This window comes from Ostrinia furnacalis, unplaced genomic scaffold (genome assembly GCF_004193835.3).
Source record: "Ostrinia furnacalis isolate ACB-3 unplaced genomic scaffold, ASM419383v2 OfSCF6075, whole genome shotgun sequence".
NCBI classification, from domain to species: domain Eukaryota; kingdom Metazoa; phylum Arthropoda; class Insecta; order Lepidoptera; family Crambidae; genus Ostrinia; species Ostrinia furnacalis.
This window is the reverse complement of record NW_021136314.1, coordinates 483464-511385: the sequence shown is the minus strand read 5'-3', so window position 1 is coordinate 511385 and position 27922 is coordinate 483464. Positions and strand designations below refer to the sequence as shown.

At 34.9% G+C, this 27922-nt stretch overlaps 1 protein-coding gene across 2 annotated transcripts; it reads right to left on the bottom strand.

The window, feature by feature from the left end:
* Positions 1-42: 42 nt before the first annotated feature.
* On the bottom strand, positions 43-27903 carry LOC114361948 ((11Z)-hexadec-11-enoyl-CoA conjugase). 2 transcript variants are annotated; one of them, XM_028317176.1, is made up of 7 exons: positions 27705-27903; positions 15295-15578; positions 13493-13623; positions 8757-8968; positions 6870-7055; positions 4481-4650; positions 43-3165 (listed from the first exon to the last, which is right to left on the bottom strand). In XM_028317176.1, exons 2-7 carry the CDS (start codon positions 15575-15577, stop codon positions 3056-3058), a joined length of 1092 nt encoding a protein of 363 aa, XP_028172977.1. In that variant the 5' UTR covers position 15578; positions 27705-27903; the 3' UTR covers positions 43-3055. The 2 variants fall into 2 exon arrangements, with proteins under 2 accessions (XP_028172977.1, XP_028172978.1); XM_028317177.1 differs by lacking the exon at positions 27705-27903 and adding an exon at positions 16304-16455.
* Between the last annotated feature and the right edge of the window lie 19 nt (positions 27904-27922).

Sequence of the window (27922 nt, the reverse complement as noted above, 5' to 3'; positions counted from 1 at the left end):
CAATTAATATTATAAAATTATTTCTTAAATTTTAATAACAATTTGTACTACTACGTAATTGTAAATTAAAATGGAAAATTTTAACTACAGAATAGACCTAATTTCGATTAAAATGTGATTGTATTGTAATTTTGACGTGATAAAGTAATTTTCGATCTTTCATAAAGAGCGCTCTTTTCTTCGCCCTATTTACGCCTGTCAAATAAAACTTGAAATCCGTCACGCTGTGTTATACCGTATACCTACCTACATATCGTTCGATTTCCTGATAAGTATTTTCGTTGGCCGGAAAATGTGCTTCTACTATCTTTAGACTTACATGCTGTCATCATGCATGATGTGGAATCGTGTGTTTAATCCTGGCGTTTTTAATCTTGTATCATCCAAACGTGTCGGAGAACTAAACACTTTTAAATCAAACAATTTTAAATTGGGGGACAGGTTAATGCGATGAGTCTCAATATCAGACGGACATTCAACAATTCGTAGAAAGTTTAAGCCTGTTCTTATACTTCATAATTCTAATACTTCAAAAACATGCCTCAAGCTTATATGTATAGACTTCAATAATTGAAACTAATTGGATTCCCGAACGAAGTACCATAGGTATTATGTAGCAAGTACGGTCGATAGCACATCAGATTTGACATTCAGTTGCAAAATCGCATCCACAAATGATATTTTATAATTTATCAATTATTTCACTCTTTAAGTAGCTTGACGTGCTCTCGTCCCTGTTTTGTGGCAGAAGTTACAGACATCGATATTCATCATCAATTCAAAGTCTATGAAAAGTTGACAATTTGGTCCCATAGAAACATGGCAAATGCATAATCATGAGCAGATTATGGCAATTGTTTTTTTAAATTTAACATAATAATCTCGTACCTACAGCGTTTAATTTTGCGATATTTTGGGAGACGTTTCGTGATTTTGCTGTTACTTTTTCTATTGATGTTAAAGTAGTTTTTGCTATTTTAAATCATAAGAAACTACACATTACGATTATACCCAATAATATTAACATTATAATTAGCTGGTTAACACTCGTTTAAGACAATTTCATAACATCGTAAAATAGCAGAGGTAGGAAATTCAAAGCTTGCGGGGATTATTATTGTATCAAAGTTTCATCATTAAATGTTTCGGAATTTCATTCCACTGAAAACAAAAGCATTGCATTCAGTGTAATTCTATAACATGCCAATTAAATAACGTATCAGATATCACAAAACTACATAATTATATTTATGATAATTTTGTATTGTTTTTACAGATTACACATAAGTATGCTTTTTAATTTCATTCGTATAAGATTCGTTCTCTACAACTCATTAATTTTAACTTTGAAGTAAAAATGATATTCCTTTTTTATTTTCAAACACGGCAAGATACAAAAGTATTACTTATTTTAAAAATAATTACTATCCAATGTCTAATTAAAGTAATTTTAGTACTCTCAATAGCACCTATTGTGTGTGCCTACTATTAATTTCAGAAGATTTTGTTCATTCAATTACACGTTGTAATTATTATTTTAGGTGCCACCAACATTGCGTATCACATAGGTTATCTAATTTAACATATTTTATAGTTTAATAATTGTGTACAAATGCTTAAGTCAGGAGACTTAATACGTCTGGAAACTGAAAATATGCAAAACAGCATTAACATTTTATCAGTTTATTCATTAGTGAGTAAAAACAAAGCCTTAACAAGTTGTTATTTTTTATCGTCCAGTTCAGACGGGAGGGCTTGTGACAGTGGCACGATTTTATGGACACTTCGATTGACACTCCAGGCTTTATGGCTCTCATAGTAAACACTTTTAGCATGTACTCGTAGGTTATATGTACAACTTTGACCCGTGTTCAATTCCTTATAACTTAAAAACTTGTTTCGTAATAAAATAACTTTAATTAACTTAACAACAAAAGAAGAGAAGCCATGATTTCCCATTAAAGACCGAAAATTAGTAGGTTGAGTGAGTCACTACAAAGAGAATTTTCGAGGATATTTCTGTTCTGTTCTTTGTATGAAAATAAGTGAAACCTACAATTTCCCGCAACGAGTTTGGGGCTTGTTTCCGAATATTACAACATGACCTTGTGACTTATTTTCATTGTTATTGGCGTTGACAAGTGATCGCGAAAAGTTAAAAGACTTCGGCGTAAATATAGTACTTCGGCGTAGTAGAAGTAACAAGTATGACGAAATAAATTATCTCGTTTCTCATCTAATGGATCATTTATCCGCCCAAACTCGTTAATAGCGTGTCACTTGCAGACAAATCTCTCAGATAACAGTTAATATCTCTATTATTTTTATCGTGTTTAGATATTTGGACGACATATTGGACCGTGATTTTCCTGAGTAAAATATAGAAAAATTGGTTGGGAATCCCAATGTTTTGTACATAATTAATCTTATAATATATTATCTAAACACCAAGATATTATCTAATACTCGTAAGATCGATTATGCATCAAACTTTGACTTGATAGGGAATTTAAAATGCATATTGCAATGTGCTTTTCGATGAAGGTATGACAGAGGTGAAATACTGTTAGGTAAAAAAATATTTTATACTTATAAACTTAACCCCACGATCAACATGTTGTGGTCAGAGTTTTACAAAAATAGAATATTTTGATAAAATTAGATCCATAGTAATAAATTTATAATTTTAGTAACTAAGCTAGTAAAGTTTATCAAATATAGAAGCCAATTTCGCCATATCAGGCAAGATATCTGTAGCATAAAGGGTTAGGCGCATGCACTCAACCAGTTACGCCCGTATCCACAAACGATGCTTGCTTAAGTGAAGCAGCAAATCGAACGCACAGTGTTGAATAGAGTTCTGTGATTGGTTCGTTCGTGTGTCTCATACTGTGAGACCTCATAGTAATTTTTGTGAATACGAGCGTTAGATTCGAGTATCGATGTGAGCGCGTCGTTTAAAATTTAGTTTTATGTAATATTCTCACACACTGAAAAGATTCCTTTATTAAAAATAATAGACGATATCCAGCGTCATATTAATAGGAAGAGTAATTTAGTGTGCGTATTCTTCAGGGAAAGGGTCCGGTTCCTCGGACTCGCCGAAGGTTCCATCGCCGGTCTTCTCAGCTCGGTTGATGATCATGGCAGAGGTGGCGGCTTTTACTGAAAGTAATAGTCAAATATTATCATTTGATTTACGCTACAAATAATTAATATTTAATATTTTAAACTATTATGTTGCATTTTTACTATAAAATTATCACTTCACGGGATATTGTTGCAATAAATCCCGTGAAGTGATAATTTTATAATTAATATTTTTCTTTTTGAATTATGAATTCGTCGATTAAATTCATAGAATACCTACAAATCAGTTTCAAATCCATGAACCAGTTACAGCTGTCTAGCTGCACACAACGATTACCTAAATAAGTAATTAAACATTACTAGCTGTGCCCCGCAGTGTTACCAGCGGTAAAACGTAGCCTACATGTTAATCCAGGGTGTCAGCTAACTCCACACCAGATTAAAATTGCACTGGCCGTTTAGAAGTGAAGAAGTAACAAACATAGGTACACACTCACAAACTTTCGCCTATGGATACTGACAATCGTTATATAAGTATACTATAATGACGTAGTCCTTTGATCTACAACTGTGTTAATCGAGGAAATGTAGCACGATACAAACTCAACTAAGTTTCAATTAAATTTAACCGTAACTTCTTAGTAATGTATGTACTTATTATTCCGTTTGTATGTAAATACACTAGAATCAAACCTTCTAAGGTGTTTCTTGTGCAATAACCATAACAACGTCGGTCGGTTCTCATTGATTCTCTACTCTTTAACTCAATTTCAATATTTTCTGCTCTACTGTCCTTGTTACTCAAGGCATCTCGCTATCTCCCGTGAGCGGGATAAAAAAATATGAACAAAATTGGGCAGTATATTAGTTATGTTTCACATATTTTTTTTTTCATTTGACTCGATCCTCAACGAGCTTCTCATAAATGACCAAAATATGGCCAACTGCAAATGAGATCTTAACTTTACAAAGATGTAGGTACCTATCAGAATAATACTCCTGAACAATACAATCGCCAACAATCTTCAGTTAATGTTTTGGTTTTAACATAGAGAAATGAGGAGATCCGCAGGAGAACCAAAGCGACCGATATAGCTCTCAGAATTGCTAAAATCAAGCGGCAGTGGGCGGGACACATAGCTCAAAGAAACGATGGCCGTTGGAAAAGAAAGTTCTCGAGTGCGACCACAGGCCGGAAGACGTAGCGTGGGCAGGCCCCCCACTAGGTGGACCGACGATCTGTTGAAGGTCGCGGGAAGAGCCTGGAAGCGGGCAGCGCAGGACCGATAGTTATGGGAATCCTTGGGGGAGGCCTTTGTCCAAAAGTGGACGTCATTTGGCTCAAACGAACGAATGAACGAATATATTAATCATCATAAACTGTACTTACAATCGTATGCCCATCCAATCTTGGCGAAGGCGTCGATGAAGTTGGTTGAGATATTGATGCGGCCCAGTTCTGAGGTGCGGTAGTCCCACGGGAACACGTGGTGGTAGTTGTGCCAGCCCTCGCCCAGGGCTGCCAGGCTCACGGCTGAGTTCTCTACTGACTTGATGAACCTGGTGAATCAGAAAAATTAAAAATTAGCTTATTTTCTTTAAGTTAGCTTTAAAAGAGCACTGTTACCAACCCTACTACTGTTTCGGGACAAATATGGACCAGTGCTATTAAGAAACAGTGCAAGAAACTCCGTCACTATAGTAGTAATAGCACAGAATAATAATAAGTACTACGTACAGAAGTTTTACTTCGCGAAGGTATTTAAAAAAATGTATGCTCAATGTCATTAACAATATGGTGTAATTTAGCCTGTCTCAAGAGTCAAGCACCATTTTGTTGACAAACGTCAGTGATCGGCACTGCGCCGAAGCTATAGGGCTGACTTCGGTAAAATGATGTGACGTAAGGTGCCAAACTGCGGAAAATGGCGGAGGAAATACATGATTTAGCATGAATAATATTAACTACTTATTTACCTCTCAGTGTCTTGAGGCAACTTAAAAAAGTACATTCTGTGTTTTTATTATTATTTAGGCAGTTAAATACTGCACAGTATTTGGTACACCATTTTCTTTATTTTCTTCCATCATACACAAGAATACGCGTGCGTGAGTCAATGTTCGCTCGTATGTGAGGCCTTGTCGAATAGTATCCTGTAGGTGGGCCATCGTGCGTGTTTTGTTTTCGATGTAAACTCGCGGAGATGAACAGGCCTGTAAGTAGTCACAGTAGCTTAGGGCCACCTCACTAATAAAAGTTACACGCGTGTTGAATAGGTACTTGTTTAAAATTACATACTAACTTCAAATAGGTTCCCAATTTTAATACTTAGCTAACTAAAGTCTAGGTGATTTGAAGGAAACCCAATTTTCGTTAATACCTACATTTCAAAATATTTTTCAGTATCAATCAAGTAAAAATAATAATAAGTTCATTTCATAATATCAATTTCCAATGAATTTTTTTTGTAGTTGTAAAAAGCTTTAGAAATAAGATAAAAGACTTAGGCTGGGTTGCACCATCTTACTTTAACTTTGACAAACGTCAAAAATCTGTCAATCTCCATACAAAAAACGCCAGTTATCGTTATAGTTACTCGTACGGTCAAAGTTAGGTGGTGCAACTCAGCCTTAAGATAGACGTCAAACCCGGGCTCGACGTTCAACTTCAACCGAAAACTAAATAATGTAAACATTTAGGCCCAGAACAGACGGTGAAACGCAACTTCAACGAAACTGCAACTGCTAGTTACTTTTGAGTTGCATCTAAGTTTGAAAGACCACACATGACGCTACCAGTTTGAAACTTTCAGTTTCAGTTTCATTCATCAGAATCATCAGAAAGTTGCAGTTTCGTTGCTGTTGCGTTTCACCGTGTGTTCTGGGCCTTACTTATGAATACAGGTATTATGAATTCATGAATCAGTATTTCGAAGTTAATTACTGAACGGATTTCGGAATTTAATATAAGATCTGTCGATATTACCTAATATTGACCTAGGTATTTTGAAGGTAACGAGAGTTCACGAAAGTTCTCGGGCAATAGTAGTTTAGCAATAGAAATTAGTACGGAGAAGTAGAGAACTATGGTTATGCTTCGTTCGATAGAGGAACTCGAAACCAATTGGAGCGAGTTAGGTAGATCGTTTCTAAATCTAAATATACAGGGTGTTAGGTAAATGGGTATATGAGCCGACACTAACCCATGTTAACATATGCATATAAATGGTATGGTGAAGTCAGTCAGTACAGCGCTATAGAAATTAGTGGTGGCGCGACCAGCGTGGCGACGCAACCAGTAACATTCTGCGCACGCGTCCGAGTTGGTTGCGCGCCGCCAAATTGGTTGCGCAACCAAACGGACAGTACCAGGTGAGTAACTCTATATAGAGCTGTAGTGTGTTGGTAGCGGCGACTGGTTGCGCCGCCATGGTGTCCCGGTGAAGTATAGCCCTAATACTTTAAGTAACTTTAATTTAAAGATTTATTCACACAAAATTATTAACATAATAATCATTTATTCCACAAAAGAGATTCAATCAACTCGGTTCATTTGATTTTTAAGAAAGTGTTTTACTATACGGCTAAGTATTTTTTTGCTTCGATACGAGAAGTACGGACGATGAGTATATCAAGTTAAACATTGTTACATCTTACGTCATTTTAATTGCAGCAATTATGCAACAGAATTTATAGTTTAATTTGCTGGTGACTGTAAAAACTAAGAAGATTTATGTTTATTACTGATAAGGCACAAAGAATTATGGCAATTGTGTTACCTGTCATACGGCTTGTTTCCCCATAAATGGGCGAAGCTGTTGACGCAATAGGCGATGTTCAGAGTGATGGTGAATCGGAGTACGAAGCTGATGACGAAACTGTTCACCAGGGTCTCTTCCCAGAAGTGCCACGGGATCCAAACTGGTAAAGCTATGTTGAGTAATGCGAACATTGGAATGAAGAATCTGAAACAAGAATATAATTTGATGAGTACCCCTTAAAAATAATATGAAACTTTTATTTCTATGTAAAAGTCTTCTATAGAGTCCTAAATTATGTCGCAATTACCGATGGGGCGGAAAGACAGTTTACTCCACAGTAAAAAAAAATTCCCGAACATGCCTTAAATTCAGGGAATTCTTTTTTATTAAGGGTGTTTTATAGTTGGTTATAACGAGTAATGAACATAGATTAGACACATCTTACGCTTCAAATATTAATGATAGTCAAATTGTTATCATCATTAAGTAATCTGGATTTTGCTGCTCCAGATCATTAAGTAATTATTATACCATGTTGACAGAGTGTGATGTAATGTAGCTGCAATAAAGAACCTTTGCTGTATAATTCATGTACAATAGGTATGTGCGGCTCTTATCATAGTGTAATTATTTGGTATTTGTGTATGACAATCTAGTTAGTATCGTACAGTAAAAACGCCTAAATTATACGCCTAATTTTCAGATTCAAAATCTTAATTCAAGATCTTATTAAGAGCTACATAGACGTAGCTAATGTACCTAAATAATGGCGAAATATAAGAAGCTAGCTTATTGCCGAAAAAAATAGAAACTTTTTAGGCCTCCAGCTCGCTTAAGCAAGTATATTACAATGTCTTATCTTTACATGCCTGATAATATGTTTAGCTAAATCCAATATGAGACATCTTACCTCATACGAGGCTTTCTGTGATCTGAAGACATTGAAATCGAAGTCTTTGTGCGTGTGTCTATGTCATATAAAATGAACGTTCACAGTTCAAAGCTCTCACTTCAGGGATCTTTTATTGCAAATTATTGCGAGATTTTATTATATTAGACTATTCCTGCGATGTCATGATTTATGTATCTACCTAAGTTTTTAATCGCGTTTCACGTTGTGAAATAAAATGTCTTCTAAAACACTGTTTATTTATAACCAAATGTTTTATTGATCGATCATTTAATAATAGTAAAACATTATGAACATCTGCAGCTCTCTACTGCGCTTTAATACAAAATGGTGTATTTTTTATATGCTTTTAGTTTATTTATAACTTAAAACAAAAAAACTTACATAAAGTGTGATAAGGATTTCAGTTTTAGAGATCATCTCTTAAATATTAGAGACAAGTATTCAAAGAAAAACAGTATCACTACGAATTTTAATACAAGATTTATGATGATATATTTTCTTTTTCATGTAGAGAAAGCTAATAATGTTAGCTACCAGAATCCTGTGTAAGAAAATGTCAATCAGATAAAAAAGGCTTATAATACTTTGTGCTACAATTTTTATACTATTCAGACTAATATTAGTATTAGGATGAAAAGAAAGACGCGAAAGTCAGACAGTAAAAGTCATACTATTTCCACAGTAGGGAAGGTTTTTATACAAGTAAAAAAATAGGCAATAACTAGATTACACATATTATATTACTGGCTTGGTACAAAAGTGTTAGCAAAATTGGATTGGATTTTAATTCATCGAAATCAAAGGAATTTTCAAGGTATTTGTAAATGTGTAGGTATGTCCACAGGAAAAATGAACTTTTGGCCTGACCATCATTTTTCATCAAGTAAGATGCTGGCCAAGAGCTTCCCCGTTTTGTTAAAACACCCACTTTTCCACAGTATCTCTACTTACTACTGCACTTACTTACTCGTATAAATCAAGAAAACACTTACATTTTCTGCAGTCTCACAACGGGATCTGCCATCAGATCCTGGGAGGTCTCCTTCAGCGCTATCCGGCGGTTCTCAACAGCGGGGTGGGGGGTTAGCACCAGCCACCCCACGTGGGCGAACCAGAACCCTCGCCGGATGTCGTGGGGGTCCGCCACGGTCTCGGAATACTTGTGGTGCACGCGGTGGTCTAGCGCCCATGTGTAGATGTCCCTCTGCGAAGAAAAGGGGGTCAATAAATCGATGTATTTTATTCTAAGTCCATATTACAAAATGGGGCCCAAAACTCAGTTCTGTTTCATTTGTGAAATTTCCATATTAGACCAGTCACACGGGAAATCTATGACTGAAATTGAATCGAGTTTCGAGAGTTGTTACATAATACGGGCCACAATGAAAAATTTTCGGAGTTTTTACGCGCAGAGCGTTTCGTACACTTTCATCGTATTACATGATTCCTACATAATTATTGTATGTATGGCCAGGGGGGTCTCAAAACATTGTTATAAAATAAGTCCTGTTGTCAATCCTTGGCTTAGGAGCGACATCAGTACTGCACTGATAGTATAAGTAGGTATGTAGTTTGTGTAGCTTGTATTGTCTAACTCGTAAGTTTTAACTTACAATGATGATCATGGAATTTGGCATGCTAAGCTAATCCGTACCTACTTTAATCTAGCATTTAAACAACATACTTACATAGTTTTCTCAATGTCTATTAAATTTTAATAAGGGTCCGTTAACCCTTTTTGATGTCACCTAACTTTACTGGATAAATACACGACATCGAGTCGGTGGAGAGCCAAGGAAATAAGTGGACATCAAGGGGTTTATTTACGTACATATTCAATAAGCGTATTTTTCAATCGAGTGATAGTAAACATACCCTTCTGATGCGATATGTTGAAATGAAAATGTGGATACAGAATATCTATAGGTAGATATTGGTAAGATTTTATTTTCTCTGCGTAGCGGTTGAATACAGTTTGAATAGTTATAAATATACGAATTCATACTTTTTAAATCTCTTATTTAATAAAGAGAACATTTTATAAGGGTAGGTACTGTCGAATTTAGCTTAGTGCGACGCGATGTTGAGAAAAGAAGGATGAAGATGAAGAATGAACCTGATCAATGACAATGTGAGAATTTTTTTTTTTACAAAGTTTCATCAACAGATTTGTGTGCATGTTTTCAAGTTCACAGCTAACTATACTGTTTACAGTTGGCCGTCACCATGCGAGGGGTTAACGCGGCAATTGACTCCAGTTGCCGGACGAGGTCGGGCTCTACATTTGGTTGCGAGTTGCGACATCTTTTGAGACTGTGGCTGGAAATTAAATATTGATTTGCATACGCAGCGGTAATTTATTTATGTAATTTTGAAATGATAATTTTAGTCAATATATGTATAATTTGTTATTAAATCTATAAAATTTAATTATATTGTATCTTACCGGTTCGATTCACGACCATCAGAGTCCAAACAATAAACTTTATGACATGCGTTTGCATTTAATAATGGGAGTTTGCATCGTCTGTCTACATTTTGTTTCGACAAATAAAGTAGAGTCGCCATGTATTTTTTTTATCAATTTATTTAAAGCGTGAATCATTTTACAATAAGATTATTAATGACTAAAAATAATTTTCCTTGAAAATTGAAGATTTAATAACTTAGTTTTTAGTGCCAGTCTTGTAACTGGAATAATCAGAGAAACCATTTAATATTGGTTGCTTTAATACTTTTTAAATGGCTTCATCAATTTACCAGCCCTCTGCTAGCTTGATTAATTTCCACGAATTTAGATTTAATTAAAAAATGTTTTTTTTTTTGGTTGTTTAAAAAGTTTGATCTTTGAAATATGATAAGGACACTCACTTTCCCAATTTGGGATTTGATTAATACAGAATGAGCCTGAAATCCACTGATCGAAGTACATTTTACAGAATCAATTACCCTTAGGTAATTTAGTATTTAAAGCATGTTCCCTTTTCTGTGAAATACATAGAATATACCTACGTGAAAGTAAATTTATGCGACAGTATTTTGGCTGGAATTAAGGTGTCATAAAATTTTCATAAAGCATTTCCCATTTTTCTTTTATTGTAATGTCATGGGAACAGTAGTGCCCTAGTTAGCCGCACTATTAAGCTAGTACCATTAAGTATTCTGTGACTACGCTTTCTAGGCGGGGCGTGGTGGCTGAATACTTAATTGAACCAATACAGGGCACACGAGGTGCAAACACGCGATCGGTAGTAATTACTTTCATTAATGGACAAATGTATTAGATTACCGGATAATTTTTATTTACAATATGAATGATAATAAGGCTTTGGCGTGGCGTGATAATGATAGAAACAATGTGATTGTCGCGTCGTGCACTACTTATAGATAAGTATGAAACATGGTATCTTCTCGGTTGATTCAAGCTTCATTTATTCAAAATTGAGGATAGCTACTTACACAAATAAAATGGAGATAGACACAAAATTATTCACTTTTAAAAACTACAATTTATTAATGATTTCAGTTTAATTTTAAAGGCATCATTAAAGGAATTCACGCGATACTTACTGAAAGGTTACTGGTCAGTGAATCGTGCACAAGCGTAATTACTTTAATGCGGCATTCGTGTGTTTTTACAAAAACGTTTAGTCTCTTTATAATTGGTTCTGATCCTCAGTCTTATAGATTTTGATGTAATTTTCGTGGAATCTTTAATACATTCTGGGATCATTTGGCTAATGATTCATAGGGTATTGACCATTGAATATACATAGGGTATTGACGTAAAGAGACTGAGCATTAATTTCATAGCGCTCTCTATAACACACTGCGCACCATTGAGGTTTCTTGAGAGACCTCGTTTCAGTTATGGAACTCTCTCTAGAAACCCTTTATTTTTGGAACCCTTTATTATATCCACAAAACTTGGACAAAAAATGTTAACTAAAATGTTTTACTGTCGGAAGAAGTGTCCGCGACACTTTGGTAATTTTCGTTCATTTGTACGGCATGGGAATTGGACTTTTCCTACCCTTTCTTATTTAATTCGCGCTCCTAAAACTGATTAAACACGTTAGGGGTTTAGGAGGAGAGGTAAGAATAAATCGTTTTCATAACTTTACTTAAGCTTTGAGATGCCTGGAGGAGGCACACATATTTCAGAATAATGAATGCAATTCACAGCGAGTGAAAAACGGATACAGGACTGCTACTTATAACCGACTTCAAAAAAAGGAGATTCTCAATTCGAGTGTATTTTTTAGTACAGGTACTTAAGTATTTCCCCGAAATAGTTTTTTAGAACATGACTTCTTAAGAACTGCGTGTGTACACCTACACTTTTCTCCTCTGGATACGGCGGCAAGCTTAGCTAGACAATAATAGAAATCGATCCACTTGTTTCCCAATTCTTTCCTTATTTTGTTACTTTAAATGTATTTTAGAATGGTTAGGATATTGAAATCGGATTCTAACAGATTAAGACATGCATTAAACTGTGAAGTGCCATTTGTTATCTAAATTATGTGGTAGTTTTATTGCGTTATTTACTGCAGCTAGAGTTCTTTACAATAAACGAGTTGTAAGAACGACAATAGAAAATTGTATTATACATGGTTTGAGTTAATAGCCTATTGTAGTAGTGGAATTTATTTACTAGTTTCAATTATTGTTTCCAATAGCTGTGTACTATACTGATCGAAACAATGCGAAAATCTGATAGTCAAAGATGTTGGAGAGGCAATCTTACCTAGATTTAATAACGGTTTCTTTTCAAAAGGTTTAAAGTATCAATTGAAACGCTATCAAACATTTCTCTGACATTTGATGCTTGTAGAAAATACAATCCAAATAACAAGTAAAATCTTGGTTCAATTAATGAGGCGTATTAGATAATAATAAGTATTTTGCGTGTAAAATAACAATGATTTTGTATGTAAAATAAATGATGAACTGAACAAACATGAAAAAAAATACATTGAATTTTTGAACAACGAAGTAGGTACCTACTCAATCATATGTTTTGATAAAATTGTTGGAGCAAAAGAGAAAGTTTTTATCAGGTCATATGGAGCATTCGGACGCGTGCAAACCACAAAAGTGAACCATTGGGGAAAACCCTTAATCAGAAGTAGAATTACGAGTAGGATATTGTATGTTGTTAAAATGACGAAATGAGTCAGTCACGTGTTCAATGGTCAAGCATTGTTTACTAACATGGAAAGTCCCAATTTTAATAAAATTAACTTAAGGAGTTATAATATTTATAATGCAAATAATGCTAGAAAAAAATCTTGTGAGTAAGGGTCTCAATCAATTTCTATTATTGACTATAGAAACGCCTATCCAAGGCCAAGTGCTAACAATATTGGTCTCTTAGCTTTGGGTACGAACGGTTCCTCTGATGAAGAAATTATTTTATGCTAAACAATATAAATTGGATTTGCGTCATCATGTCTATGACAGCTTAAATTTATTTGCCGTCGGGGATTAAACAGTCGATGCTAGATGATGTCATAATAAATTATTATAATTTGACACTTGCTTTTCAACTTACTAGAAGTTATAATCATATCCACAAATACATAAAGAGCCTATCTACATACGTAGACCATTTTTGCGAATGGCTCATTTAAATTTGTATTACGGAAACTAGACATTCTAAATATTAACTAAGAAAATAAAGGGTAATTACGGTATTAAATTAATAACTCATTTTGTCACTTACTTGTCCTGTAATAGTGAAAAGGATAGCAAGTAGGGCCCGTAGCGGCGTCCGCGCACGATACGCGCGGTGCGACCACAGCCGATGCACGCCTGCCGTGATGCCGAAGCCCGACGTGTATATTGTGGCAAATGCTGGAAAATTTGACAAAATTTAACTAGACAAAAGAACTGATGATATTAGGACTAGGTATGAGATCAAACCTACAAACGGGGCACTATTTAAAACACAGCAATTTTAAGCTATAAAAATTTAAATTGACAAATATTGATGCAACGCGCTAATGTTATTTAAACTTACAGAGAATTATTAATTATAGTTACTAATTATGATACTTTTGGAAAGAATCCGAAAAAGTGCATACTTTACAGACCACCATTAATAAAATTTATGTTGTGAAAATGAGCGCGAAAAATCCCACAATGAAAACAACTGACAGTCGAAATCGGGCAGAAGAAAAAGAAAAGTTTAAGCGGCCAGAAGCGCGACCAAGGAGTTTCGTTGCTTTAGTTAGACTCGGACATTGACATTTGAGTCTTTTTTCTTAAAGCCAGTCTTATTCGTTACCATTTGAAATAAATTATGTATAGATAGGGACTTTTTGGCGGAAGAATGAAGCGTCATGCGAGGCAAGTTTTATTTTCAAGGAATTTCGTTGAGCTGAACATACTATTTGAAACGTTAATTTGACACTGGCTAAATCTGCAAAATACACGAACCAAGGAAAAAGAGACACGCTGGCTGAAAATCTAATAATACCTACCTACCTAATAGTATCTAAGATAGCTTATTAGGATTAGCCATTTAAAGCTATCTGCAGTCTTTTACATAATTGAGTCTGTTAATAACGTGGTCTGTTAACAACTTTACAGAAATAATACCCAAACCTAATAAGATTGAGTTGTCAATTATTTGGAAGTTTACTTACGAACCAACAATATAGAAAAGTGTGTGGGTGGGACTCAACAATTCTCACTGTTGGTTTAGGTCGTAGACCAGGTCTGTGGATGACAGAAAATTCGATATCTATTCTAATTCGTGATCGCAAAGTTATCGAGTTACGCCAAAACTGTAGATTTATCGTAGTAGTGAACTATATATAACTGTAGATTTATTGTAAATTAGTTATGGATCACGATTAGCGACGTGTCTAAGTGTCAACTAGCAATAATATTGTTCGTGCTTTTACACTTAAAATCAGCTAGGCATAACTTTAGTATATTATGTGAATAAATTATATACCTAACAAAGAATATCGTACTGTAGTTTTCTTAGTTGTTGTTTAAATTTTACAAAAAAATACCCTCAAAACAAGGTTACATAAAATTAACGTATCGATTGATGCTTTTGAGATAAACAGAACGTAACATATTTGACAAAACTCAGCCTTTGAGAAAACGAATAAAATACACTACTTAAATTTAATAAGCTAGAAGAAACTTCTTACTAATCGTTTTAGTAAGGTAGTTAAGATAGTCGAAGTCAAAGCGTCTAGTGCTTAGGGAGGTAGAGCTAACTTTCATCATTACTCGAAACTTGCTAACGAGTTATTTAGGCTAGGCTTTTAGGCCTTCTCATCATAATTAATTTACTGGTTGTCTCATACGTCTGGGATCCTAAATTAATACAATTAATCTAAAATTAAACTCGTCTGCTGGACAATGTTTTTGAAAGGAAAATCCGAAACGAAATGTTAGCCAGGAATTAAACCTGGATTTAAAAAATACTTGCTCCGAAGTAATGACAAAATAAGATAAACTTTTAGACTTTTATACTCATTAAAATAATGGTTTAAAAACACTTACCAAATAATACTGTGAAGAATTTCACTTGGAAACTTAGAACCAGATAAAGTCCATATAATGACACTAAATGCAACGCTACTTGTACTATGAGATCTGGCCACTTTATCCTCGGCCTGAATTCCATCGCTTCATATTCACTAATATCGAAGTCTTCGTTTCGGAGTACTGGATCATCACCACTATTCACTTTATTTTCACTCTTATTATCACTGCCGTTAAGTCTTAATCTAATCTGAGGGTGGGCCTCCCCACAGATGGGAACGTCCTGCTGCGCTGGAGCCATTCTGTGGACAAAACAAAAGAATTTCAAATATTGTTTTTCTATTGTTTTCGGAATGTTGTAACTTTGAAGGAGTAAACATGGTTATGTTGTTACGTATTCGTTAATTTATGTTTAATTTCATAGTACAGTTTGAGTTTGGAATACGCTTTGTCAAACAGGGTCCCCACATCAAGAAGTTTTAGACGCGTTGTGTGTACTCGTAATAAGTTTAAGTCGGAAAATTCATCAAAAGTATATCACCAGTCCACGCATTATGAATTTTAATATAAGGCTGTATTAAAAGAGTAAAAGCAACTAGACAGTTTCTTTATTTTGAGATTTTAAACGTTTATTTTAGGAATATTTTTACCGAATGTTCGTTTTAATAAGAGTCTCTTGTATGTATGTTGACTGATCATTAATATTCAGTAGTTCGAACTAAGCTTTTCAAACCCCATCATTTATCAAGATGACAGGTATTGAGTACGAACCTAGTTCACTTCGTTGGGAACGTGTTACCGGGTTTTATGGCAAAATGATCTAGTTAGTCAAAGTTATATAAAATATAATAATAAAAAACTAGGACCACAAACAGGTATGCTTTGTACCAGAATACTGCAATTCACGTACTTTTTGTTACTTGATTGCTATAAAATAATATTTTATTTCATTTATTACGAGATAATGAATTTAAGTGGTGTTATTAGAGTAGCGGATACTGATATTATTTTAATTGCTAATTATTACCTGTAGGTATTCAAGAGCAGTTTTCCGAATGTTTTTTTTAAATATTTATAATTAATTACCACGATTAAAAAAACTAAACAGAATCCCAATTTTCTGTAGAGCTCGGTTAATTTTAGTATTAATTCAGTCTAAAAAGGCTTCTGAGAATGAATTCTAAACTACACAGGTGTTTTTCCTCTAGACGACAACTTTTAAAATGAAATCGTAAGTGGCCATGGTTGCGTTATGATAAGGTTGGGTTATTATCAGTTTAAGTTGACACAGGTGGTCAAACCCAGGGTGACTAAGTTGTTGTGGCGAACTAAGATATTAATGTAGTTTTTAGGATACGCTATCGGTATTGATATATTGTGTAAATACCCTAATAAGAGTAAGGCTGCATTTTGAATGTATTTTTATTTTGCTGAGTATTTTCGGTCTGAAACTCTATAGTAAAAAAATATAGTTATATTTCCAAGATGAACGGACAACTGCATTTATAAATCTAAATACTGCGTAGCAACGATGCATGCTAATAATAAATAGTGATGTATAATGTGTTAGTAATTTATTAATGAAACTTAAAAGTACCAAATGTACCTACGCTTCTTTAAGCAGTGATATATTAGTGTCTGGACATGTTATACTGATATTTCTGAAAATTAATCACTTTGTGGAGTCATCCTTAGATAATCGTAGAGGTAAAGGAAAGTGAGTTAATGTTAATCATTGACTCATATACAATAAATAGATAACAAAACACCTGCATGACAACATGCAAATAGGAAGTTGATTAGTTTTATACGCTGGGTAAAATATAAATAGATATTTAATGGCATGGTAACTATTTGTTAATGTAAGTCATATCTTAAATACCTAATAGTCCAGTAAAATTAGCTTTTAAATCGGAAATAATTCCTACAAAAGATTTTATTGTTTTAATGGCTTCATTGGTTGCCCATTAAGACTCTCCTAAGTTTTCGACTTCGACGGAGTTGTGCTTAAGTGGTGGGGGCCCCCGAAAGGGGCATTTTTTCGGTTTTCCGGTTATACCGCGTAAAGGACTTACCCTATCAAAAAGTGGTCTTCATGACGGTTGAAGGGCACTTAATCCTGCATTGAATAAGACCAAATTCATATGTTTTGGACAAACCGTTCTCGCGCTAAAGTTCGGCAAAGTAGAAAATATACGTATAATTAATGACCCTCTCCACGTCCAATGGCTTGTTACCCACATGCTTCCAAGCCTTGTAAAGGGTCGCCTTAACCAGTGTAACCCTAACAAGGCTCACGAGTTTGATTCGCTTATCCTTGTTCGTCCCAGCCGTTCCTTAACTGCGGTTGCTGCACCTCTTCCTGGCACTCACCTGAACGACTCTGTGTTACCTACTGTGGCTGCCCCTCTTCCTTGTATCCTCCTGCATGACTACGTTGCCTAGCCGTATGCCTGGTCTAAGGTTCGACGCCAAAAATCAACAACAACAAGTTCATATTAAAACGCTGAAGAGTTTTTTGTTTGTTTGTTTGAACGCGCTAATCTTAAGAATTACTAGTTTGATTGAAATCATTATTTTTGTGTTGAATAGCTCATACATTGAGGAAGGCTATAGGATATATACAATCACTCTACGACTAATAGAGGCGAAGCAGTAAAGAAAAATGTTGCAAGCACGGAAAATAGTATTTAAACTATTTTCACGCGTACAAAGTTGATTTTGTGGCGTCGAACCTTGGACCAGGCATATAGCTAAGCAATGCAATCGTACAGGAGGGTACAAGGAAGAGAGGCAGCCACATTAGGTAACACAGAGTCGTTCAGGAGAGTGTCAGGAAGAGGTGCAGCAACCGCAGTTAAGGAACGGCTGGGACGAACAAGGATAAGCGAATCAAACTCGTGAGCCTTGTTAGGGTTACACTGGTTAAGGCGACCCTTTACAAGGCTTGGAAGCATGTGGGTAACAAGCCATTGGACGTGGAGAGGGTCATTAATTATACGTATATTTTCTACTTTGCCGAACTTTAGCGCGAGAACGGTTTGTCCAAAAGAAATGAATTTGGTCTTAATCAATGCAGGATTAAGTGCCCTTTAACCGTTATGAAGACCACTTTTCGATAGGGTAAGTCCTTTACGCGGTATAACCGGAAAACCGAAAAAACGCCGCTTTCGGGGGCCCCCACCACTTAAGCACAACTCCGTCGAAGTCGAAAACTTAGGAGAGTCTTAATGGGCAACCAATGAAGCCATTAAAGCAAAAAAATCTTTTGTAGGAATTATTTCCGATTTAATCAATTTTTGTGTTTAATTCTACTGGCCTATAAGTAGTCTTAATATATTTCTTACTTAAGTACCTACTCTTAGGGACTCAAGAAATATTTCAATATTAGGTACTTAGTTTATAAACTGTTCTTACATCAATGATTAAATAAAGTTTTGTAAATACGTAAACCTAAAACACCAGCACAAAGTAGATAAGAAGGTTACTTACAGGATTTTGATTGACCTATTGTTGTTCATTTTTTTAAACCGACAGAATTTTACCCACGTTACCCACGTCTTGTATCTATCTAGACTAATGTGATTTAGCAAAACCTCCCAAACTTGTCTTAGTAACTCCAAGTCTTTAATCCGTATGTTTTATGAGGTAATAATATGCATAGATAACGCAAATTATGCACCTNAACGTTCAAAGTAAACTCATTTATCTGGTTTATATTCATTATACAGGTACATACTATATTATTCCATATCCTTTGGTTTCATAATCTCACAGATAGCAAAAGTAAACAGTGCCTCGACGATTCTCCGTATGATTTTTTTATGAACTTGAACGGTTGCAGGCAAAATGTGGAAAGAAAATGATTTAATGCCAGGTTTCGATTTCCATATACTTACAAGATGAATTTTCAAAAGTGTATCGGTCAAGCATGAAAGTACTTGGGTAGTTTAAATTTATGAAATAGTAATAATCGGAGAACTCGGAGTCGTTTTTGGTAGAAACTAAAATGAAATCTCTGGATTTTTTAAAAATAAATATTCTACCGGAATTATTGAAATTATATTATAAACACACTATGTTTCATTACAGAATTCAATAGTGTCGCTTATAGGATTAAATTCTGTGAAATAATATTCATAATGAAATAGTTACGAACACTTGACAAATAATTATTAATACATTTTACCCTATCCCAGGATTTCCCCTTATATTCCTAGAAATGGTCCTATTAAGAAGTACTTGAGCCCAAACGGTGGTGTTTCGTAATACCTAAACGATTTTTTTTAAATGACTGCCTTTTACAGCTTCCTTCTGGCATGGCTTCTGGGCACAATTTTTATAAATAATGATAATACCAGGAAAGAGTTATAAGTTAAAACAGAACGGAGATAGACGCCTGCCTGAATATTCTCTCCATAATACTAGGAACTGTGTTACTGCTGGAAAGTTGTGTTTTTAATGCGTAGAGGTTAATAAAGGTTTGAATAAAAGCACACAGATTTGTAAGTACTAAAGATAGCTTACAAATAAAGACATTTTTTTCTTAGACTTTTATTTGGACAGCAAAATGTTAAAGTAACCACCTGATGAATTGGATAAAATGCTACAAGAGCTTACAGACGAGCGACTGACTAATTTGCCAGTGGTTACTTGTCTTGTCACACTGATCATTTTCTAATATCGATGCGATGTTGTTGACATTTTCGTTAGCTGTCACTAATGAACTAACGCTTGTCTGCTGTAAGCTTCTGGGGAAGCCTTTGTTTACCTACCAGTCGTTATAACGCTTAGATTAATAAAACCTAGATGGACAGTCTTCATACAAACGCTTCGTCAAGAGTGAGGCAAAAATCTTATGTCATTAGTGTCAATTTTGTTGGGGAGTGTAGACAGTGAAGGCGATTTTCCCGAAAGTAGGGAAATTTTTAATACGTTTTTAATTATTTTATAACTAACAAAAACAAAACGCATCATGTACTTACTTATTTATTGAATTCAAAGTACCTACCTAATTACAATAAGATAAATCGACAAAAGTCTCGATTTCATAAAAAAGGAAGTGTATTTGTACGGCGAACAATTGGGAAATAAATTTTCTTGTTACTGGTATCATTCCCGTATTTAATTTTTGAAAGCCAAATTCAAGCAAAATACGCGTCGAATCGTAGTACCTACTTACTTATGAAATGTAACACTGGTCACTTTCTTTAGTTTTTCTGATGTATTTAGACACCCTTTCACAGCACAAACCGTCTTAATTAATTAAAAGTCGTCGGACGTGTTTACCAATTTTTCACTTTGACAGTTCATGTGACGTTTACGAGTAAGCCATTCTGGCTTACTAAAATCTGCCTCACCTTTCGTGCACTGACTATCTATCTAGGTTTTATTAATCTAAGTTATAACGTAACATTTTTATTTCACAAAAAAAAAACAATTGGAAGCCACTTCGAATTTTTGTTTTCATTACAAGTATTATTCACATGAAAATTAGTGGTCTAGAATAATTTAATTGCATTATAAAACAAAACAGTTACACTTGTAAATGTACTATTTTGTTGCAATATAGCTTCTATTACAATCACATACGATGCCAATGTTTAGCGTGATGCTCTATCGTCTCTATCGAGTGGCGGCATAAGACCAAGTTTAGTATCGTTTCGTACTACGGGCCAGTGAGCACTGCAACGGTGACATCATTGTACATTCGGTTATGTCATGCAAGGCCACCGAGGTTATATTTACTACGTGGAATATTTCTATAAGAATTCGTCAACAGTTCATTTATAAAATTGCCTAGTGCATCGGCATTCAGGAATTTAAAGTGGCGCCAAAATACAGCGAGTTGCTTTTAGATTTTTAAGTTTTAATCCAAAATAGTAGGTTATCTACAGCTTACTTTAGAATCGACACAATCGTAGGCTTCTTTCTATTGGCAATCGAAAAAAAAAAACATTATTATCAGTCATTTAATCTAACGAGCCCTAGTTCATGTAAATCTGAAATTGAACCAGCAGAACAGTGACATCGAACCAAAACATAATATTACATTGTCTAGCTAAGAAACAGATGTGTGAATGTTAACGAAATTATTTGGTAACAATATGTCGTCATGATGTCGAAAATAAACGATTCTATCATCAACACTGATCTGTGGATATGCTAATTGCACATAATAGCATGCTAGTCGCTTATAATTTGACATAGCCATGTTGCTTTTAGCAAGCTTAACAACTTATTCTCAGATACGATGAATTAAAAATCAAAGCAACCAATGTGTTTACAAAAGATTTTTGAAAAAGTTATAAATATTCAATGGGCTCTACCTAAAATATTTTAACTGGTAACCATTAATTCTGTGTGTCATTTTAACGTAGTTTCAATAGCTGAAAATGTAAAAAGACCTCTGATTTTTTCCACTGGTCGGATGATTCTTTGTTTGCGTCGAGTCAACGACAACAAACCACGGGGCTGTTATACCTACTATAGGTAAATGTAATCAATGATTATGCTCGTAACTAATTAATTACTGTATGACTCAATCGTCTATTACATATACTAAATTAATCACATAGGCCAGCCTAAAGCTTCTGGATGGACTTTGATAAAAATACAAAACCGCGGAGAAAATTATTTTAAACTGAAATAAACTGAGAAATAAAAAGTTGTATCTGTGCGTGCTTATGTCTATGTTGTGAAACCGATTACCTAAACACTATAAATAGACTTAATTTTTAAACTTGCTCGGGTCAAGGTGAATTGAGAAATCTCGCTAGCGAGGAGTATTTTTTGGTAGAAGTCTCTTCACGGAGATTCTGACGTTAAGCTTGACCCTTATGTTGGATACATTCCCATTTAAAACAAAGGGTCTTGCTTGACTAGTCATTATTATTATGGTCGAAAACGATTTTCACGTGAACAATGTCGCGGGCACATCTGTCTTTTTTATTCTTCAACTTAGCACAAATCTTAGAGCTGTAATAATTGCATGTTATTAGTGAAATTCATTCATTAATACTCAACGTAACTATAATATATTACTGAAAGTGGAGGTGCTTAAGTGTAATATCAATCTAAATTCATAGCCTATTGGGTTAGCTTTACCAGTAATTTTGATTAATTTATAAGCGAATGCCAAGGTTTAGTATAGGCCTAGGTAATAATTAAACGTAAACTTGTAAAACTGGCTCACTCCGTGATTTGGAACTAGTAACAAATTAATCTTCTTTTTCTTCTTCTTTTGACGTAATATTCTTATTGGCCAGGAATATTTTTATTACAAAAAAAAGTTCATTTATAACTTGTTCAAAACGAGCAGATCTAGCGTTTATTTTAAAAACTTAAATCTAGTTTCAGGTACAAAAACATACTGACTCACAATTTATTGACATCATGTCAGCTATAAATAGAACATCCGAAATGTTCTTTAAATGGCGTTTCATTCATTAAACATAATTACAAGTTAATAAACTTACAACGTAGGCGGTCTCAAGGTTGGCGGATAAATAGAAAGTGGCAACATTTTGTTTCCGGCTAAATAAGTATAAACACGTGTAATATTCTAAACTTTCTCCAAAAGGGGCTTAAATGTGACGAATTTTCAAATGTTTTGTAACGTGTTTGCTCATGTAAACAAAACATCGTGTTTTGAACAACGAGAAATAGAATTTAAGTTGGTAATACTGGAAACGTAATCCAGTCAATTCATTGAATAAAAATGTTTTAAGACCACTTTTTGTTAGTTTACCTTTCAATGGACGGCTTTTACGAGTCTTAAAAATTGGCAATAGATCTCCATGGAGTTGCTATAAGTTAAATGTTTTCCTTTCCTTATTACTTCATCTGCATTGATTTGCGATCGAGTCATCAAACGGCTATAAACTGATATCTAGCTACATTATGAGCGTCAAATAAGCACAGATTAAACAAAACTCAAGGCTGTTCTCCAGGTGTGTCATGAAATGTGAGTACTTGCAGTTTTATGTCATCGCATGAATCGAGGCATGACGTCATTGCTATAATGGTACGTGCCTATAATAAAGCTTCATCACACTTAAAAGCTAAACTTGGAAAAACCAAGGTAGGTACCTACCTACCTATATTAGGTAGGTAGGTAAGGTAACTCACGTAAAGGTTTATAGTTATTGTGTAAAAGACGAGTGAAATATGAATAAAGAAATAACTATCCCACTAAAAACATTCTGTAAAAAACTANTAAACATATCATAATGAAAACTGGAGCTACATAACAGTTTATTTGTGGACGATATATTTTCAAGTATTCGTTCGTAGACTAAAGAAGAAAGTACCTCAGGACTTAGGTACTGAAAGAAGATTGATTTATGACACTGGCCTCGAAGACCGCCAGAATTATTATTATGAAAATGGTACTGAATATCGCTCAGACAGAATGATTGCAATAACAGAGAAAAAGAAAATGTAACGAAGACGGAAAANCCAGTAAAGGATGGTACGGCAGTGTTTGCTTCGCGCTCGACTTGGCGGGGGCACTGCCGTGCCCCCAGATAAATTATTCTGTTACTGATTTAACGAAAGTTTTAAACAAAGAGTTGATATTCTTACAAGAAAATGAGTCCTATTTAAATAGTGGAAAACTGTCCTATTTAAATGAAAGCAAACTTAATTATGGTACTCGTAATTAACATACAGTATAATAATTCGGTATAATATACTTGTAATGATAATTCGAAGTGAACGTTTTCTGAGTAAAGCAATTCGACGAAATTCAGCTTTGATTACTTTATTAATCCGTTAATGTAATGCTTGATGTAACTAGTGGAGGCGTTAAATTTAGCAACTGAACTGTGACCTGTTGGAAATACATATAGGTAAACAAAAATGTCATAACGATTAGGGATCGCCCGGCCCCAGTGCTTTTTTAGGCCCCCACCAGGCCCGGGAATTTTTAGACTTTATGGGGCTTTGTCCCCAACGAGTCACAGTGTTGTGGTTTTGGTGTGTTTGGGAACAAGACATGATTATAAAATATTCAAATATCAAGGTCACCGACAGTGAAAATATAAATTTTCCTACAAAACAATAACTAAGTGTGGGTCACGGTTAGTCTAAGTTTAGTGTCCATAACATTTAAAATGCTGCGGCTCGTAAACAGCTAGCTCAAAATACGACAGCTCTCATTGTGTGTCACTTGTTAAAATAAATCCGCGCTGGAGTGAGTCGGTAAGAGCTAAAGCACACGATGCAATGCGGCGCGGCGCCGCACCGCAAAGATTTCACCGTATAGCACGACGCGGCGCCGCACCCACCACCCGATATTCTGAGATATTTTTATGTAAGACGACGCAGCGACACCGCTCGACCGTCGCACACCGGTCGCAACGTATCGTGTGCTATGGCTCTGACTCTAAAAAGATTTTGCACGCTGAATAATATCCGCGCTCAACTATAGTGGCACTGTCAACAAAGCAAAAAACATGCCGGTTTTCAAGTAGGTATTCTGTATTATAAAATAGATTTTGTAGGACTTTTGGTGTGTCAACGTTCTTTAGATTTATTCTAAATCCATGAAGCGTGATTTGACAATACCATTGGAGTTTTTGAAAAAGCTAAACTCTTACATTTTCTATATTATTATTGTATCCGAATAGCGGCATATCAAGGTAAACACTAACAACTTATGTCGCTGTAAAGGCGTGAAATTGCAACAAAAATGTTAATATGCTGTCGGCTGTACCTACAGTCTAGACTAAAATTAAGCACATAATTTCTAAGTAGGTATGTATGAATATTTTCACTATTTCACACTTTCACTTCTGAAAGTGAAACGGAAAGTGTTTAAGGAAACCATTACCAGATTAAATTATGTGGTATATGGTGACCAAAGCCCAGACGTTAAGCAATAATTTTGATTTGTGTGCGGATGATCTAAAATCATTATTAAAACAACATCAAAACCATAAAAAAAATTAAGACAAACAGAAGATTAGGCAGAGCAGCGCGGCGTAGCGATTTATATCAAAGCATGGAAAACTTTTTCGTAATTTTAATGTCAATGTTAATTCAATGTCGTTCTTAACCATTTGTTGTTATGCTGTTATTCTATATTGTACAGTCATGCCAGCAAAAACCGAATCGGACTTCATTTGTCTTATTTTTTTACACTTGTTGATTCCATTTCAAAGAGCTATCAGTTACCCCGATTTTATTAATTAAAATCATATTATTTAGTTAATTAATAACTGCAACTACCTATTGTGGTTTTCATTAAAATGCCGGGAATTTTTCATACGATTTTCTGATATACAAATTAAATTTAATAAAAGAGGTTTCCCTAACAAATTTTCCTTGTTCAATTGGATTTCTATTCAACTCAACCTAAACTGGAATAATTTTTTTAGGTTAGCATCTAAGACATGGCTTAATTTATTGTGATCTTGTCGTGTGGTGTCGACAATAAACCTACACAGTGTCAGCCCAAAACTCCTCAACAAGAGTGGCGTTGACAGCCTTAATAAAATCTTCCTGCGTGCAGTTGTTTGGGCACGCAGGACACGACATCATGACATGTGCTTAATTGTGTTGTTGTTGTTATTGTAGCTGTTGTTGTTGACCGATCGATCCCTCACACCCTGTAGCTCTTGTTTTTAATAACAATGTCACCTGAGTCACTTTGTAAATGGATCTGTTATTGAATGAATTAAGGAGTGAATTTGTGGCTGTATAACTCCTAACTGAATTACTGTTATTAATAATTATGTGGTAAAATTTTTCAATTTCTCAGTAACTTTCTGTGTAAGCAAACTGAAATACAGGCAGATGAAACCGCGAGCTAAAGCTAGTAAACAAGAAGATGCCAGATCCATAAGCTATAGATTCTGCTGTTATGTGAAATATATTTTTTGATTCATTTAAGAGTTTGATAAAAATGTATAAGTGGAATTTTAATTAATTTCTTCTATGATTAATCATAGTAATTTGCATTTTTAAATCCGAGTATGCAAATTCGCGGGAAAAATCTGTTAAACAACCTTTTAATCATACTGTGACGTCTGACAAATGTATCGAATATAAATAAATTACTTTTAAAAATCTATATAATTTTTATTTACACACATTAAATAAATTATGTTATTATAAATATCAAATTTAGGATTAGATAAGCAATCAGACCTTTTATTTACAATATGTTAATTTGCGCGATTTGTTTGTTTGACGATCATTGTAATTACATCATTACGGTTTTCCTTAACTTGTATTATAAAGACAATATAATACAAGTCCATTTGAAATGATTCAGTAGGAATTAGGTCATCAGCGACAATGAATTGAGAAGTGATTGTATACTCTACTAATTTTACCTTTATGATTTATCACAAATATACCTGTCGAAAGAATTTAAACTCAAGTTGCATGTAGAAATAAAGCTCAAAACGAAAACATTTCTGTTTATGAAAGAATTTTCAACATTAGGACTGTTGATGCCAAGTTTACTCGTTTTAAACATACAATTAGTGCCTTTTTGCTGTCTTGCAGATTTACACACGCATGCGGATCTTCCGTGTGCGTGTAGCCCGCTTAATATGAAAAACATGTAGGTACCTATGAAATAATGTAATGCGGGCAACCCGCATGCGGATCAGTGGGTCTAGACAAAGTGCACTTTAAAATCGCAAACCAGTCGAAAGATGTTCGAAAAGCCCTATATTGTATAATGTTTTGATGGATTTTCGATTCAATCAAAAAGTGCCACTTGTTTAGGGGGGCAGATTCGCACGCGTGCCACAGGAAAACGGCACTTAGAACTGTACGACAGTCGGTACACACCGATTACCTACGCTTAGCAACAATCCAACGAAAAGTTGTTTCAGACATTTTTATATGCTGACATAATTATTATCCAAACAAGTAAATTATTATATTCGAATTACCTACAAAGCCGTTACGTTCTAGCAGCCTAAATACTTTAGTCATTATTTATTTTAATTTAAATTATATGATTTTTGAACATGATAATCACCGAGTCTCGACAACAACATACTGTATAACGTGAAGTTCTCCAGTTTAAAAGGTTTGTATCACGTCTAGAACTATTTAAAACAAATACAAGATCCAGTGAATATCTACGATACTACACTGTGCCGAATGTTCCAATAACACGCACAGCAATTATTATTATTATCTGTGTGTCCAATTCAAGCCAATTGAAAAGAAAAACCTCCACAAGCTAGTAGCATAGTATCTAAAACCCGGCCGCTGTGACCGGGCCTAACCTGTTACACAAGAGTTAACTTTTTGTTGGGAAAGAGAAAGTTCCGAAGGCTGTACCCGCGTAGGTGTTTAACGCATCTTCCATGGAACTGTGTGTTTCGTAATTCTATAACNACTGTGTGTGTGCTTAGCGATGAAACGGTATAAACATTATTAAACATTAAAACCATACTGACATTTTCGTGCGGCGTCCTTGACACACTGTCCGAAAGGTTGCTATTGATTTTCACACCACAGAAAACATTTTCGCGGTGTTGTTCGTTAATACGCAGCTTCGTCTAGTTTTCGGCGGTTGTCAGCCGGGCAACTGTGGTTGTCTCGACCACCGGCGCGCGCGACGCTCTATGGTGAACTAGTGGCGCGGCAAGCGATGGGATGGGGTCGGGGCCGTCAA